The 17,572-nt window shown below is 50.6% G+C and overlaps 1 protein-coding gene across 1 annotated transcript in view; it reads right to left on the bottom strand.

Moving 5' to 3' along the window:
- Nucleotides 1–5,632: 5,632 nt before the first annotated feature.
- The window catches only part of LOC149867722 (uncharacterized), a 74,476-nt gene continuing 62,536 nt past the window's right edge, over nucleotides 5,633–17,572 (bottom strand). Inside the window, exons 4-8 of the mRNA XM_090046021.1 lie at nucleotides 15,485–15,656; nucleotides 14,497–14,701; nucleotides 12,915–13,525; nucleotides 8,825–8,970; nucleotides 5,633–7,405 (exon numbers count right to left, since the gene is read on the bottom strand). Coding sequence (XP_089902147.1) covers nucleotides 6,610–7,405; nucleotides 8,825–8,970; nucleotides 12,915–13,525; nucleotides 14,497–14,701; nucleotides 15,485–15,656 — 1,930 coding nt within the window. The 3' untranslated portion in view covers nucleotides 5,633–6,609. The remainder of the gene's footprint in view (nucleotides 7,406–8,824; nucleotides 8,971–12,914; nucleotides 13,526–14,496; nucleotides 14,702–15,484; nucleotides 15,657–17,572) is intronic.

The following is a 17,572-nucleotide window of genomic DNA, read 5'->3' as shown; positions in this document are numbered from 1 at the left end:
ACAAATTCAACCTTCCCCTTTAAAACATACAAGGTTAATACTGTGCAAATGTCTGGGACCTGGGAGAGGAGAGGAGCCTATCACCTGAGATCAGGGAGGAGTGAAGATCAAGCTCTGAAGAGTTTACCTAGAACGCACCCAAAATGGGGATTTTGTTATATGGGGTCTTGACCGACAGGTTCATCAGAAATTCTTCCATAACCACAGAGTGTCTTTGTCTTTAATTCACTTGTTTCTCACACCTCTGAGGTGTGACAGGCAGATGGGTGATATCCCTACTTTACAGATGAGGAAACCAAGCTACTGAGAGACTTGCTCAGTCTCACAGGTGGTTTGTGGAGGAGCAGGGAGAACACAGGTCTTCAGAGGTGTCTGGCTCCCTCTCTCCCAGCCTCTCCTCCTGACATTCAGCCTTCCAGCATGTTGTGTTCCTGGGGCCAGGTGACTATGAAGCACCTCCCTGTAGCAGGGGAGCATTGGGGAGCCTCTTTCCACAGCAGGATCATCAGTGGCAGCACAGTAAAGGCTGCGTTCTTCATCCCTCAGACTTCTCCATGGGGAAAGGAGACGGGGATTAGAAGGCAGCAACCCTGCAGCAGGGAGACAAGAATGTTTGTCCTGCAGCATCCCCTGGTCCTCAGACCAATGACTAGAAAACCTGGGGCTGTAGCTGCAGACAGGTGATTTGGCTTCTCTCTTCCCTCCGGTTCAGGGTGCTTTCTTGCCTGCTCCCTCTACACGAGGACCAGGGGAGGAGATAGCCCCTGAAAGACTTGTCTTGCAGGAGGGGAATGGCTATCTCCTCCATCCCAAGAGACCTGTTGGTCAGGGGAACAAGCCAGCTTGGCAATGCAGTGAGCGCCAAGGTAGCTTTCCCTGGAGACTCCAGAAACGGGATGGTGAGGGTGGTTCAGGCTCACAATGAACTTTAACCTTCCAGGCAAACTTGCAGTCAAAAAAGCAGCTCCATGCAGCTTCTGTGCTGATCAAAAAGGGGAGGGGGGCCAGCAGAGGGATTGCAAAGGCTGACTTAAAGCCCAACAGAGCTATTTCTGCATTCCTGTCTTTTCACACCCAGAGCTGTCTGGGTTATTCTTCATGCAGTGCTGTTGAGGACTAAATGCCTGTACCTTTTCCTGCTCCCCTTGCACTGCATTTCAGACAGCTGATTAACAGCTTCCTATTCAAAGTGCATGCACTCAGCCTTAGGCTTGGGGAAAGACCTGGCCTCCAAGCATTCAGGAAAGGAGCTGAACACAGCATAGGGTGTGGAGGAGCCAGGGCCTGGCTTGTGCTCTGCTCCATCCAGCATGGCTGCTGTCTCCAAGTGGGAAGGTGGCCAGCTTTCCTCGAACTCCTTCAGCAGCTGAAGTTCCTGCAAGTTCCTTCTGTGAGTGAATCACCTGCTTTCCTTTGGTGGTCAAGGCTGCTGCTCAGCCACAAAGAGCTCCTGCCGTTTTATTTGGGAGAGTGACTTGGGCCAGGCAGAGAGGATAGAAGGTAAATCCACAAGACACTGGGGTATTCAGAGAGGGGTTGTTACTTCCAGCATCTCTGGCTACATCCTTTCATGAAGGTGCTGCTGGCTGCTAGAGACCGGTCTAACAGAACTAGAAACCAGAGACCTACAAGGAGAACCAAGTTGCAGTTCAAGCTGATTTTTATGGGCTGGAGCAAGTGCTTGGTTTTGGAAGCAGCAATCTCATTGTGCTAATACCTCCCTTAATCTGTTGCAAGCTCAGGCTTGAATTAATTGAGGACAGGTGCCTGATTATAATTACGGGTTCCTCTGCCTTGAATTTGCCTCTCTGCTTATTAAGAGCACTAACAAGTGTGGCACTCGGGGTTTGCTCTGTAATTTATTTGCTGTGTTGTTTCCTGAAGCAAAAGCTCCCTGAATGGAAGGGGAGTATCCTCCCATTTTTCAAATCACTCTCAGCAGTACATTTCTGGAAGAGGGGAAAACATGTCTTACATTGCTATGAAGAGTCTGTCGCCACTGGAAAGGCTCCAGCACTTTCTGTCTGGAGCAAATGCTCTTCACCTTGTTGGCTTGTATAAATGCTGTGAATTCTAGCAGCTTCTTGTCCAGGTTATTAAACCTGTGCAGTATTTTTCCATATCTGTAACTTTTCTCAGGCTCCAGAGTAAGAGGCAGGCAGGTGCTGTTGAGCTAGTGATGGTTTCATTACATGGATAATCTAGATTCAAAAGGTAGCGTTTACAACGCGTCTCCTGAGACTAGAAATCATCTTCCTTGCACCATGTGAAGTTTCCCTAAAACGAAGCGGTTTTACACTGCAGAGATTAATCCCTGCGCAGGCTCCCTTTCAACACCTGTAAGTTAAAAGCTGGTAAGCAGCTGAGCACATACACATTAAAGATAAAAAAATTCAAAACATGAGCCTGTCAACTTTGTCATCTGTTGGTTCCTGTAGTTAACATAGCTGGCTGCCAAAAGACTTGCCATGCTCCATGACTGACTATTTTTGTTTTAGGAAAAAGTGTCCCTATGTGACTTGGAGAGCGTTAACGATATTGTTTCTACCCAAAAAGCAATCCCACATTATCATATTGAGGACAGGCTCTGTCTTATTTAGAAGAGAAATGCCTCCTTTACAAGGATTGGACAGGACTCCTCCCATGAAACTGAAATCTCTGTAACATGGCACACCTGGTAGATATCAATGCGAATTGTTCTGAAAGGCGTTCCCTATTTAAAGTGACTGGCTCATCTGACAGCCGCTCCTAACAGAAAGGAATTTAAAGATGCTCAGTTATTCAAAAAGCCACCTCTTGGCTTTGACTGCAGATCGTTATGGAGAAAAATCATCGCGTCGGAGAGAGAAGCTGAAGCCTTCCAGGCTGTGCAGCTTTTTCCAGCCCTGAACACCACCTCCAGCAGCCTGGTGCTCCTGAGATCCCTAACTCATCATCTTGTAAGAGAGCTGCCAATAGGGGTAACTAAGTGAGGGAGCAGTCTAGCGATTTCCTTTACTGGTGGGAAAGTAGACCTGCTGCCCTCCTATTGCTTTCTCCTTAAGGGAAGGAGACTAGCCGTTCTCTGCTCAGATTGGGCTGCTGTTTGATACTTGAAAAAAAAAAATCTTTAACAAACATCTATTGGGCTGAGGCTGCCAATTGATTTCAAACAACCCAAAATCTCACCTAGCAATGCATCCCACATTTACTCTGTGCTTTTGGGAACATATAAATTATTGCTTAACTGCCCTTTAAACAGCAGGGGTAGTTTCAGCCTAATTGAAAGAATCAAGCTACCACAGAAAAGGAGTCCAGGGCACTTTGCCAGGTATCTATCATGTTGGTACTATACTAGACATCCTCAGCCACAATTCTGTTGTCTCCCTGCAGCTTTCCAGCTGTCGAAGCAAGATGCAGTCATCCCCCCAGTAAAATGAGATCAGAAAAGATTTTTAAGGATGGTGTTTGAGAATGAGGGTCTCCAACTCTATGCAGTTTTATTATCCAGGTTGTCTTCATATTACAGCATTGTCTTGGAACTTGTGGCTACTATAAATATACTTAGAGAAGAAGGATGCATGGGCATCTCCAAAGGCACTCCTGTATAGGTACCATTGCCGCTTGTAGGGACAGGATACAGGACAAACCTCTAGCCCTTAGATGAAGAAGTGCGTGCACAAATGACACAGGAACTGAAGCATCTCAAATGACTTTGGTATTATCTGCATCTCAGACCTTGGCCACTGAGGAGACGGTGCTAATGACTGGACTTGAATTTTGAATGAATCCCTGGAAGTGGTGAAAATCATGGTCCTGCCTTGAACAAACTGCAAGTTTGGCCACCTCAAACCCATGCTAATGTGCAGTGAGCAGGAGTTAAACATCCAATTTGCAAGCGTTGAATGTTATTAGGAGCTACTTCTGGCTGCTTGCCCTGATCTTAACGCAGAGAACCAGCTCAGCTTCCGAATGCAAGTCGGGTAGATGAAGTGGGAAGCATCCGATGCAATGTTCAGATCCCTCAGTGCTTCCTCCCTGGAGAAACTTCCTAAGCCTGTTCCTAGCAGCTGAAAGAGCAAGTCTGGTTGCTATAACATGACTTGCGCTATTGCGGCTTGATAGGGGTGTCCTACCTTTTAAAACAACATGAAACTAGTAACGACAGTAAGAAAAAACTAATACCAGGATCGGGGAAATAATAGAGAAAATGGATTTGCTTTATAGGAGATGCCACAGAGTTCTGCTGGTGCCACAACAGAGGAGCAATCGCCAAAGGCAGCTCATGATCCAAAGTATCCAAAGAGGATGGGGCTGAACTGTTCTCAGCGCTGGCAGGTGAAGCCAATGTGGCAATGGGCTCAAGGGGCAGTAAGGGAAAAAGGAGCAATGGGCTCAGGTTGCAGCAAGGGAAGTATAGGTTAGATATTAGGAAGAACTTTCTCACTAGGAGGGTAGTAAAGCACTGGAACAGGTTACCCAGAGAGGCTGTGGACTCTGTCCTTGGACGTTTTTGAAGACCTGGCTAGACAAAGCCTTGGCTGGGACAATGTAGCTAGGGCTGGTCCTGCTTTGAGCAGGGGGCTGCACTAGATGTGACCTCCTGAGGTCACTTCAACCCTCAGTTTCTGTGATCCAGCCATCCCTGGCATGTGTTTATAATGCCTCCGAAGGACTCAGAAAATGGCCCCTCCTACAGACGCAAACAACCATGAAAACAGTTCTTGAAATGCACAAAATGCAAAGCAGTGCGAGTTGACCAAAAATACTGACCTGTAGGCTGTTGTCTAGATGAGTCGCCAGGGTGTAAGGTAACATCTCAGCAGCTGTAGCAAAGTCTGATTGAGCGATCTCTGGGTTCTGCACGGCTGTTCAGCTCCAGAAAGACCAGGCTTTGGCAGACTGAAGGCTGCAGGACTACCTTAATATACATCTCCTGTGACATCAGGTGTCAAAGGAGGACTACACAAGCATGTATCTTGTGTGCAGACCGTCTTGGTGGGATTCACCTCTGGGCACAACCTGCTGTGAAGCAGCTCTGACCTCAGCCTGTTTTCTAGGGAGAAGCCCTCTCTGGGTTGCAATCTGAGATGCATTGAACCACAGTCCAGGCACGCTTGATGTCATGTGTCTGCACCCTGACCGTCACGGCGTGTCGGTGCGCTGATTTACCTTGCTGACTCTGCAGACGTGAGACCGCATGCAGAAAGTGCTACAAGTTAAAATCTCTTGGCACTGTTAAGCTTACTTACACTTTTGCTAACCAGTGTCTAAGTCAGAGCAATCTATGTGCTGTTGATGCCAATTGAAGTAGAGGTATTTCCTGTTGTGTGCCCCCCTTTCTCCCTCTTTTTTCCTTGACAGCTCTTACTTCTGCTCTCTCAGCTCCTGAGCTAGACAATTTGCATGAGACTAAGGAACACGTTCAGAATTGATATGTAGTGGAAAGGTTTACGCTGATCTAAAGCTGTCTAGCAACAGTGAGTGTAACAAGACTGGTGAGGCCAGAAATGGGACAGCTGTGCTAGGAGAAATTTCCTACCGCCTCAGTTGGAACCACCTGAATTTTTCTCAGGTGAGGCCAAAGAGAGATGCATGTTTCTCCACTCATCTAAATTCATCCTGTGACCAGCGAAACGTTACCTCTAGAAAACAAAATGGACTCAAAGCATAAGCCGAACACTGATCTAGAGTCATCAGAGGGTAAGTATTAAACCACTTTATGTTGTTAATCTACAGTACAATGTAAAGTGTTCCTTTTTAAATTCTGAGATACAGTAGATTACATCATTTTAAATAATCACAGACATCTAAGTTCACCAGAAGTGGTAGTGGGGACTTATTTACATACCCACAGTCCTGAAACATTTCAGGTGACACTTTATTTTCCACCCGTCTGAAATGATGTCTCTACAGAGGTCGCTTAAAAATCTGATGGTTTTAATAAAGGGATATTGCTCTTTTTTCAGGGTCCTATAGGTATTTTGGAGAGTGTGTATGTGTGTGAGAGATTTTTTTTTTGTTCACTCTTTTTGTTTTTTCACATGCATGACATTCTGCATCTACTTGGTTGGGGTTAGAGATGAAAAAAAATTATTTATTTCTTTAACAATAAATCTTTCATTGACTGTAGAGGTATCAACTAATGAAATAGAATTTGTGCTAGAGAGGCTGGGAACCAGTCAAATGAGGTCATGATTGTGTCCAAACTTCCTCTCTTATTCAGTAATACTGAACCTGGCTTTTAATGCTGATGAAATATGTGCAACATTGGAAACCTCTCTCATGTTGTCCAGGGCAGTTCTTCAGCATCATCATGCAACGTGTATTACAACTTTTTCTTTCATGTGCTGTTAACAAGTTATGCTTCTTTCCAGAGAACGGATCTTCACAAGGAGCCTGTTCATCGTAAGCAAGTCCGTCTCAACTAGGCCATAAGTCAGTCTTGCTGGACTCCAAGGTGGGGCTGTAACGTCTGGTTCCCAGCCTGTTTGCAAATGATCGGCCTTGTTGGACCAAACTCACCCCTAGTTTAACTCCGCTGACTTTGAGGGAGTTGCACCAGAGATTAATTGAATCCACAGAGCCCGGCAATGTTTCTGTGCAGGTCTGGCTGGCTTAGCCAAGCTTTCAAGACCGGTTATGGGATGTGCTTATCATAATGTTGGGCAGAGCATTACGGCGCTTCTTCCAAGAGCCCAGCTCTCTCGAATACCTCCTGATCTGCCTGAACCAGTGGTGAGTCCGTGCCCTGTCACTGTCCCGGAACACAAAGGCCTCCCGCCTGATCTCAATGAGTTCAAACGTGTCGTCGCAGTCGGGATCTGCGGAGACGATGCAGTTACTCAGCCGCAAGGGCTCCCTGAGCAAACTGAACTTCCCGTTATTCTTGTCCCTGATGAGCACCAGCACCGCATCTTTCACCAGTCCCAGCTCGGCAGACTCCAGGCCGGACTCAGAAACTCGCTTCATGTTGACCATGAGAAGCACCTGCATGTTCTGAAACTTCAAGGTCTTGCTGCCCTTTTTGACCCACTGGCCATCCGGCGGCTGAGCCAGCTGCAGAGGTCCCTCCATCACGAAGCGTGTCTCTTCCCGCAGCCAGGTCATGGTTTTGATGGCAGTTTCCCTCATCTCAATGTTGATGACTTCCCTCCTCTTCTTGCTATCCTGGCGGAAGGAGCGCAGGGTCCACGAGTTCCCTTCTTGCTTGGTTTTCATGTTGATGTGCTCCAGGTGCGACTCAATGCGGCACTTGGCTTCCCGCAGGCTGCTGTGATCCGGGTGGTACTCGATGGTGGCTTTGATGATGCGGCTGAGCAGAAGCGGGTATTTGGTGACTCTCTGCAAAGGAGCCATCAGAAAGGACCTCAGGTTCATGCGCCGCAGTGCTGTGTTGTCGTTCTGGGAAACGTTGAGGAATATTCTGCAGGGAGGTGAAAAGGGAATAATAATGAAGCGACACTGCTGGTAGCAGATGGTGAAAAACAGCATGCAAAATAACAAGTGTGGCCAGGGGAGGATCCAAGGGGGATGCACTTGCACCCCGTGCTTTGATTCCTGCTCCACCTGCCTGCAGTTCTGCTGTGGCAGCAGCATTTCTAGTCGGGAAGGGCTGAGGGAGTCACTTCACTTCCTGGCTCACTGTCATCTCCCCAGTCCTTTCTAAACCTCTGTTCCACAGGTGTTAACAACCCTCTCTCCTTTATAACAGGCTTCATGTTGCACCCATCCAGGTATCCTTTGTTCTGCCATCCTGCTTTCTGTTCGCTGCTCCTAGTACTGGAGCTCCTATTTCACAGCCCTGCAGATTGTTTTTAACTCCTTCCAATGAAGTTTTTTTTTTTTTGCTTCAATCTTAAACTGCAAAATCCAGCCCTGAGCCTATTAGTTTATTTTTAACAGGAGAAAAATGTGTGTTGTTTTATACATGATGATGCACCTCGCTTTCTGCACCCCAGCTTTTCCAAATTCTAGATCTACCCATAGGTATGGCACTGAGATATGCTGGATATTGAACCCCTGGCAGGGCCCCGCATATCCCAAGACCAGGCTTGTCCATCTACAGCTGCAGATCATGCCAGGTTATGGTGTGCATCTAGCCACCATGAGAGGCAATCCCAGCACTCTGCAAGGGAGCCATCATTATAACGTGGGTAGAGCTTGATCCTGGACTAACTGAGCTCCAGGGACTTCCATGCAGCTGCATCCATTTGCATCAGAGATTAATACTAATAACGTGTTCTTACACAGTACGTTTTATTGCTATTTCCCAAGCAAAGGGAGTCAGTTTTGTCATCTCTGTTCTACAGATGCAGCTGCTGAGGCACAGAGAAGGGAACTACCTTGCTCAAGATGATTCAGCAGGTCAGTGTCAGAGCTGGGAATACAACCTAGGTCTACCAGGTCCCAGTCCAGTGCTCCTTCCAGTAGGCAACACTGCCTCAATATGAAAATTCAACCCTTAATCTAGCTCCGGCCAGCAAGGCCTGAAAGCTGTTTCCATGTGTGGATTGGCTGGTGGCCTCTCTGAAATGAGGTTGGTGGGTTTCAGCTCAGTTCCCAATCAATGAGCCCTGGCATCACAGAAACATATCTCCGCAACAGCTGATCTGTGGGCTATGCCAGCCAAGAAGCCAAGGTCTAAACAGGGCAGAGACAGTGTGTCGTTCCCTAGCCCCTTGGAAATAAAGGACCTATCAGATCAAGTCTGAAATGTACTGAGAAGCTGGATTCGCCTCTCTCCCAGCTCAGCAAAGGCAAAGCACATGCTAGCATCCAAGGCAGGTGCCTTCCAGCATACCCAGTTCACAAAGCCTAGATGTACAGGCCCAGCCTTGCTCACCTGAGCAGCTCTTTTTCCTTCTCCAGGGCATTGAGCATGTTCACGGACGATGACTGCTGGAGACAATAGGTCTGAAAGGCAGGCAGCATGTTGACAAACTCCAGGAATACCTCGCCAATGCACACGGTCATGAGATCGTCGTCGCCCTGCAAGCGCACATGGCAGCCGCTGTGGTCAGTTGATGAGAGAAGGGCACACAAGTGGGTCCGGCTAAGCTAGGGGCTTGGCACAATGTGCACACGCTGTCAGGTACTGTACTTACGACCCTGGCGGTCCCATTGCCTTCTCAGTGTCATGCATACGGTTCCAGAGGCCAGGTTTTCAATGGAGCTCATCTGTGCACATTGAACCTAGCTCATGAGCTGCCGAATGCTTGAAAACCTGGGCCCTTTCTCCCTGGACTGCAAAGGACCCTTCCTACAGGAGGAAAGTTAGACCCAAGGAAGTGCCCCAGTGGTATTTTGTATGTGCAGGAGAAACGGGACAGGCACTGTCATTATGGAGAGAGCTTGACCTTCCTAGACGGAGCTTGGAGAACAAGCGCTACCGATAGCAGGAGGCCCAGATGTGATCATTTCCTCACCAAATAGTCCTGCCTATTTCTCTTGTCTCTGCATTAGATCTTGCCTCAGCTCTGTTCCTTGTTGGCCTCTGTCAGCCTGTCCCTCCCTTGCCCATGCAGGATGTGTGCAGGACTCCCCCTGAGCCCACTTGTCTCCCTGACACAAGGGGATCCAGTGGCTTGAGCAAGTGGCAATGGGCAATCCGTCCTTTTCTAGGTGAGCAGCTTAAATGCAGTGTCAGCAGTCTCTGAGAGCCATGAGGTGACCCATGTAAAACAAGGAGCTGGTCTTGGTCTGGTCCCCAAACACATCTACCTCTGACCCTTGCTGGCACCTTGAGCCCAGCCAGCCCTGGCTTGCATGCTTCAAGAGCAGCAATGCACCAATGAAGCCACTCTCAAACATACTAGAGATCCAGGTGTTGGGAGCAGAGATGCAGCCCATGCCACTTTGCATTTAGCACCCTCACTGCCAGTGCCATCAGACCTACAGGCACTATCCCGGTCAGGAGACCACGTGTAAGGAGAGAGGAGTTATCAAGCCAGTGACACCTTGGACCACACAAAACACCCTCTCCTGAAGTGGGCTGGTGCCCAGGCCACTGCTGGGGATCAGAGTGTGTTCTCTGGCCCAGCGCTCCCAGGGCCTTTGCTGCAGGTCAGTCTGGCATAACGAGCCCACGTGGCATTGCAAGCGTTCACGAAAAATGGGCAGTGGCTTAGTGCAACTCCTCCATGCACTCAGGAGCTGAACTGGTTTTGTGCTGTTTGGAGCTCCTGGGACCAGCTGTTCCCTGGGCTATGTGGGCACCTTTGATGGTTGCATAAAAATGTGTTTCCTGGTATTTTAACCCTGTGCATGAGCAAACAAATGAGGCCAGCAATGAGAATACAGTGCCATGGTAATGCCCGACTCAGGTGTTTGCATAACAAGTGGCCTGCAGTGATGGCTTCAGCAGTAACTCTGCATCCCCTTTCAGCACAGGGCTGGTTGCACAGGAGGCCATAGAGAAGGGGGGAGAGGGCAATGGGGCATAGGGGTGACAAAACAGGCAGCGGTTAGCAGCTGTTCCCCTGCTCTTGGCCATCGGCCCAGGGATCCTTGATGCATTGCTGCAGCTGGAAGCTGTCAGGGTTGGTGAAGGTGTGGCTGTGGCATGGTCTAATAAGTGTGGGCTGCAGGGACCCTTACCTACAATGGGCAATAGGTGGTTTGTGTTTCCTTAGCAGAGAGGAGTCTGCGCTGATCGCCTGCCCCTTCCCTGCTCTCTGGTGGCCTGGATTCATTTTTCGCTCTGTGCCAGAATCACTGCCATGGGGCTTGGAGAGCTCCTCTGTTGCCATGCAGTAGTGACTGCCCTGGGCCGTGCCCGAGGTGGTGACCACACAGCCCTGTACCTTAAAGGGGACCGGTTGGTCCCTTGCTTTCAAAGTCGCAGGCATCATTTGCTGAATGAGCCCCATGACCTATCCATGCTGTGGTAAGGAGTGACTGAGAAGCTGGCTCTCCTGCACCCCAAGCTGCAGGCACTTTTGGCAAGAGACCCATGCATCCACATGCTCCTTTTCTTCACCCTGACCACAGACCCCTGGACTAACCCCTGCCTATTCCCTCTGCATGGTGATGACCCTTTGGGGGGCACGGGGCTCACTGCCGACCCCTACTGCCTTCACCTTACTGTGCAATGGGACTTTGCAGGGGTTTCTGTAGCTTCCATTTCAAGTGCCCTGCAAAAGTGCAGCCCTTGCCAGGCCAGCCTCCCTAAACCAGGGTCCCATGCCCCTGCTGGCCTCCATGCAGCCTTCTCCACACTGGGCCATGCAGTGCATGGGCCTGTGATCCAGGCAGCAAGGTTTAGGTTATGCCAGCTCATTCCCCCGGGGGATCCTCCTCCAGTCTTGGCTCCACTAGCAATGGGGGGATCTGTCTACATCTTCATTTCCCATTTTCTCATGTCACTGTCACTTCCCCAACAGGACTGTTGCAAGCATGAGGTTGATTCCTACGTCCAACCTGGTAAGAGATTGAGGCCTAAGTGAGATTTCCCTGCGGTTGCTGATATCACAGTGGCCCTTCATGCAGGATCAATGCCGAATGCTGTTAAGTTTCTTTATGGAACAAATTCCTCACTGCCCAAAGCACAGGTCACCTGCAGGGCTGATCATGAGTCTAATGGGGAGTTTTGGCTGGAGTCTGCTTGCAAAGTACAGACTCAGAGCAAAACAGGGGTGAGGGAGCTGAGTGTTTGATGCAGCTGTGGGTCCCAGAGAGAAGCAATAGGTGCTGCTGGGGGAAGGCAGTGAGGAAGCCCCAGATGCAGCCAGAGAAGCCCTTGGAGCATGAGATTGGGAAGGAGGTAGAGGAGGAGAAGAGAGCTTCGGACAGAGCCATTGGAAACAGGTGAGGAACGGGACACAAACTGTCCTGCTATTTGCATCCTATTGTACACACAGCAACTGGGCCTTGTACATCCTTGGCACTGAGAAGCTACCCTACCCCATCATCAAATCCTTCTCTTCCCAGAAACAACTTGCAAGACCTTGAATATTGGCTAACAGCTCAGGCTAACAGTGGTAGGATGGGGCCCACATCTGGATGGACGCGTTGCCAAAGCTGCCTCTTTTCCCTGGCACATCTTCCTGCTTCCTCTGGGGGTAAGTGAGAAACTATGACGAGGTTTTTCGGTGCCAGGAAAGTCAAAGCCAGTCACAGAGGAAGGAACTACAGGAGCAAATTGGACTAGAAGGATTTGCAGAGGCACAGCACAGTTGTGGGTAGATAACCATAAAGGGATTATGCAAATCTCTTGACACTGATTGACTAATAAGGGCTGACAGCCATGCCAGCGCAGGGATGTGCATGCTGCATAGTTATTAAAAATAACCTTCTGGTATTGATGCCAATGAGAGCCAAAGAGCCAATCAAAGTGCAGGGATCTGCATAATACAAGGTGGTGGGGAGCTGCCCTGCCGTTCCGAACTCTGCCCGCCAGAGCTGATCCCGCCGGCGCGCGCAGGGTTAGCGCTCAGTGTCTCCTGTCTTCATTTGTGTGACCCCTGGCAAGTCGAGCAGCCCACTTCTCCCTGAGCCAAAAGGCAATGTGCCCAATCCTCAGTGAGGCCAAATCTGCACGGCTCCACTGACTGAAGTGGAGTTGACCCAACTCAACCAGCTAAAGATCTAGGCCAGTAACTTTGCATTCACTTCTGGTAACGGAGCCTCGCCACCTCCTCCCACCCCCGTGACGCACAGTGCATATGTCTCCTTACACCCACTTCATGGATGGGTCAGCTGAGGCACACGAGGCCAGATCCTCAGCAGATGTAAACCAGCACTGCTCTGTCACAACCAAGGAAAGGTATGCTGATAAACAGCAGCAGCCCAGAGATATAAAGTGACTATTGGGAGCGTCTGCATCCCGGGGGTGGGACCCACTTGACCACTCTCCATTAATGACATGACTTGTGGCTAGGCCAGCTAGCCCCAGTTGCTCGGAGGGGGAGCGAAGCCGAGCGCAGGGCCCGTACCTGATCAAAGGCCTGGTCGATCTCCTCCTGCAGGATCTCCAGGAAGTTCTCGTTGAGGTCGATCAGCTCCTGGATGTTGCTGAACACGCCCAGCAGCTGCTCCTGGGTCAGCAGCCCAGCCGCCTGCATGGGCAGGTAAAACTCCTCCTTGATGATCCGCAGGTCCTCGCCATAGCTGGCCTCCGTGTTGACAAACTCCAGGATCGACTCCTTCCGCTCGGTCCTGCGCTTCAGGCACTTCTCGCACAGGTTGGCCCGTCTCTTGTTGCGGTTCTGGGCATCTGTTTCCGGCGGGAAATCCCTCTCCCCACAGTCGGTGCAGGGCCTGTGCGCCTCCCAGGCCTGCAGGGAGCTCAGTGTCTCGGAGGCTCTGCTCTTCCATTTCCTGGCCGAAGCCTGGTCGATGCCGCTGTCCGCCCGCTCCACCTCCGCCGACCTGGTCCTGGCGGGGTCGCTGTCCTTGTCGTCGCTCCTGCTGGCGATGCCGCTGTCGGCGCTCAGGCTACTGACGTTGCTCCAGCGGTGCTTGGATCGCAGGGAGCTGCTCAGCATGTAGCTGCTCTCGTCGAAGCTGCAGCCGTGGCCCACGTTGGCTTTGGCCACCACGGGACCTGGGAAGAAACAGAACTCGTGACAGCCTTCGAGAAGAGTTTGCATGGTAGACTCTGGCCACTTCCAGCCTTTCCACCCCCATCTCTCCTTTAGAGAGGAGCCATTCCCCCATCCTCCTCGCTAGCACACTGCGGACTGACCTGGGAGCACCCAAGCCACAGAGACCGGGATCCTCTGGGCTGTCACTCAGGTGGCCTCGGCCACAAATTGCCCTCTGATTTCAGGCTTGCATTGCAGAAAGGTCAGCTCCTCGGGGCATGTTCATCCAGAGAGCTCCACTCGTGTTGCGTATCCCCTGATTCACACCATCTGAGGGCCTCACCCTCTGCATGTACTTTGTGCAATAACCCATGCGGCCATGAGGTGTAACCAAGTGCTGAGTGGGCGACGGGATGGGGAGTGAGGCAGAGATAACGGGGTGTCCTGGGGCATTGTCCTAGTACAGAAACCCCTCCCCTTGTTTCATGAATCACAGAAGTGAGAGCTGGGATCAACTCTCAGCTCATGCACTCATCCTCTGGGGCAAGTCATCCCCAGAGCGGGACGCAGCACTGGGACCGACTTCCTGCTACCTCTGCATCTTCCTTAGCTGGCAGCTGCTGGCAGCCGGTGAGGTCCTAACTTGTGCCCAGCTGCCTCGCAGCCCTTTTGACAGCTGTGGCAGGCAGGAACAGCTAAGAGCACAGGAGTATATCACTGCATCTCCCCCCTGCTACACGCAGCCATCTGGACCGAGCATGGGGGGGACAGAGACGGCACACTGGATGGCACTGGGCCTGATTCCCGCTCTGTGTGTGGCTGAGTCACCCCAGAGTAACTTCTCTGCAGTAATGGCATCAGTCCGGCCTGATGCCAGTCCAGCAGGGACCAGCCTCTGGCTCATCTTCCCGCTCAGCCCCTCTGCAGAGGGAGCAGGGCCCCTTTCCAATTCACCCAAGGGCAGGCAGCGCCAAGCCAGTTGTGCGGGTACCTGTGTCTCTCTCCTGCCGTCGCTTGTGGGCATGCTGCCGAGCAGCAGCGGCGATCTTCAGCTCCAGCTGTTTCCTCTTCACGGCATCGGCGGGCATGGGGTCGCTGAAGTGAGGCCGCAGGCGGCACTCCCGCTGGGCCTTGGCACACTCTGCCGCCTCGTGGGCCATGTCCGAGCTTGATCTGCGGCCGCTGGGACTTGAGCTCTGCAACACAGACAAGGGGCTTCAGAGCGGGGAAGGAACAGGGTGGGGGAGTTAAAAGCTGAGCGAGGGGCGCTCTGCCAGCTGCTGCCTGAAGTCGCAGCAAAGCCTGGTCCTGCTGCTGCAGAAGCTCACAGCAAAGCGCTGGAGGCTGGGCGGGAGGATAACAGCCTGGAGGGCAGACACCTGGCTCGCAAGCCCACCTCTGCTGGGTGACACCAGGCCATTTTGCCTCCTTTCGCCCTCTGTCTTGAGTGCTCCTTAGGCCAGGGACTTGCCCAAATGCGGGGCATTTGGGAGGTCGCTTCTGGACATGTTGTGGCAGGGCCACACGGCCTCCGTGCCAGGCCAAGATGCACACATGGTGCATCTCAGCAATGCAGGTTGCTCTCTCGAACGTGCTATCTGGCAAGCATCCTGAGCTGCTTTTAAGGCAGTGACACTGCCTCGGTGCTGGGGTTTGGTGCGGGCAAGGCAGGACGGAGGGGTAGCAGTGCTGCTGAGCTCAGCCAAGAAGCAGTATGGGCAGCCCCGGCCCTTTGGCAGGCAGGGGGGCTCATAGTAGGGTAGTAGAAGATTGCTCTCAAATTTTCCAGGAGCCAGAAATCAAACCCAAAACAGTGCAGCAGAAAAGTCTGCTTTTGACGCTATCTGGGAGGCGTGAATTTGCTTTGGACATTCATTCCCAGCCTCAAAAATCCACTTAGTCCACGTCCTTCTGACTCCTACCAGATTAAATGTCTAACAGTTGCAAGCACCCGGCCAAAGCCACCTTTTTTTCCTTACACTTGCTGCAGGTTGAGCATCGCCAGGTGTCTCATTATTTGGCTTGTTCCATGTCTGCGTTGCCATGGGAATCTCGGTAGACTGATTGCTGTCCTCTGGAGATGAGAGATCGGCTTTCCCCTGGTCACATGGTCCCTTGGATGGGGACTCAACGGCAGACTCAGTGCTGCAGCTGCGGAGAAGGAAGCAGAAGCCAATTAACATCATCTGGTGCACGTGCCACGCAGAGTCGCGGCTCCTGCTCTGAGCTACCGATATAACCTGGGATGCTCAACAGAGATGGCTCTGAGCACAGACCCCCAGGTCTAAACACCCAGTCATGCAGAGACAGCCCATCCTGACTGCATGCCCAGACCAGCCTTTCGCTTTCATAAGATCATCATGTGTATTTTAAGGACTCTAAAACCCAGCTCAGGTATGGTAGTAAATTCTGGCGGCTTCAGTTAAGCCAGTGTCAAGCCAGAGTAACTACTAATGTCTCAGATGCTCACAGTAGAGTTTTGTTCATGAAGTCCGAGTCCCAGGGGGGACCAAGAAAAACTCTTGCTAAGTAGGCCAGATGCAGCCTTTCAGAGACACCGTCAACACAGGAAACCAACTGTGTGTCTGGAAAAAAAAAATCAACTTCTGCCAGGATTAGTAACCCCTAAACATCACCAACAACTAAATCACCGAGTGGAAAAATATTGTTCTCTGTTTTCAGCTTGTTTAATATGGGGGTTCTGGCCAGGGCTGCTAAAATCGTTGGGAAGAGTCAAGGATTTCAGCAAACTTTGGATCATGCCTCACATGCAGCTGATTACGTTTAAAGAGTCCCCATGGTTGCTGTGCATGTTTTGTGCCTCTTCCAATGCTTTTAAAATCGTCCGTGTCCTGCCTGAGACCCGTGAGAGGAGGAGATTGCCCTTCTAGCCCTGCTGTCTCCTGCCCGTGGGAGTTGTGCAGTAACAAGGTGGAAAGAAATAGCCTTTGAATGGGGGAAGGGGAATGTAAAAGCCTGCAGCCTGGCAGACGGGAGTGCTGCATCTGACACTGCTTTGAGTTCATTTTTTCACAAATTGCACTCCATTTAAATTGACAGCGTCTTTTTAATATGAGAAGTTATTCTGAGACAAGGCGCGAGCAGCTTTTGGAGGAATAGTGAGAGAGCTTAGTCAGACTAAAGGATGGAGAATAAGAGAGGCATTCTTATGAGGATGACTTCTCTCTTCGGTTTATAACATGAGATGCTGTCAGGATGCAGAGTTCATTTTTTCTTGGTTCAAATTCCCTTAAGGTGGACAGACAGGACTGGACAGGGCTTTGGACAATGACAACAAGGACTGGGGACTGCAGCCTTTGTGCAATACTGACTATCTACCTACTGGTTCCTTCCTTACATAGCTCTTTACTCCTAGGCTAACGCTGATATGCCTGACAGCTGTGGATGTGCAGCTCCATCACAATTACAACATATAGGGCACATCTACACATGCAGTTACTGCGCGGTAACTTAGGTAACCAAAAATTACTGTGCAGTACAGGTGAGTATCTACATGTGCGCGCCCACAGTGTGCAGTAACTATGGTGACTTACACCAACTTATTTACACCAGCTTAAACTTACGCCTGAGTAGTTACTGTGCAGTAAGGCACATGTAGATGCCTTACAATGCAGTAACCATGTGTGTGTGGACTGATTCGGGACTAACTTGAGCCCCAAGTCAGTCCACACACGGCGTCACTGCGGTGTAAAGCCTGCATGTGTAGATGCTGGTGTAAGAACTGCTTACTGCACAGTAACTTACTGCGCAGTAAATGCACATGCAGACACACCCATAGGCACTTTTAACTGAGGATGGGTGAGCTGGTTCAGAGAAAGTAAAAGATTCAGATGCTGAACCAGTACTGGATCTGGTTCAGAACAAAACTTACAACAGCCCCAATTCTCCTTCACCACTGTTATAAGGGCTGAAATGTTGGCTTTAAGTTCTTAAATTGTAATTTTCTTATCTTCACGTACTCCGTACTTCCAGAACCCACCGGGACTAACAGGATTTGCAGAATTAGAGAAAGGATGGTCACAGTTGGGAGTATGTTGACAGAATGG

The sequence above is a fragment of the Crocodylus siamensis genome, chromosome 4, assembly GCF_052110815.1.
Source record: "Crocodylus siamensis isolate JL-2025a chromosome 4, ASM5211081v1, whole genome shotgun sequence".
Lineage (NCBI taxonomy): Eukaryota > Metazoa > Chordata > Crocodylia > Crocodylidae > Crocodylus > Crocodylus siamensis.
This window is presented reverse-complemented; position numbering and strand designations above follow the sequence as displayed.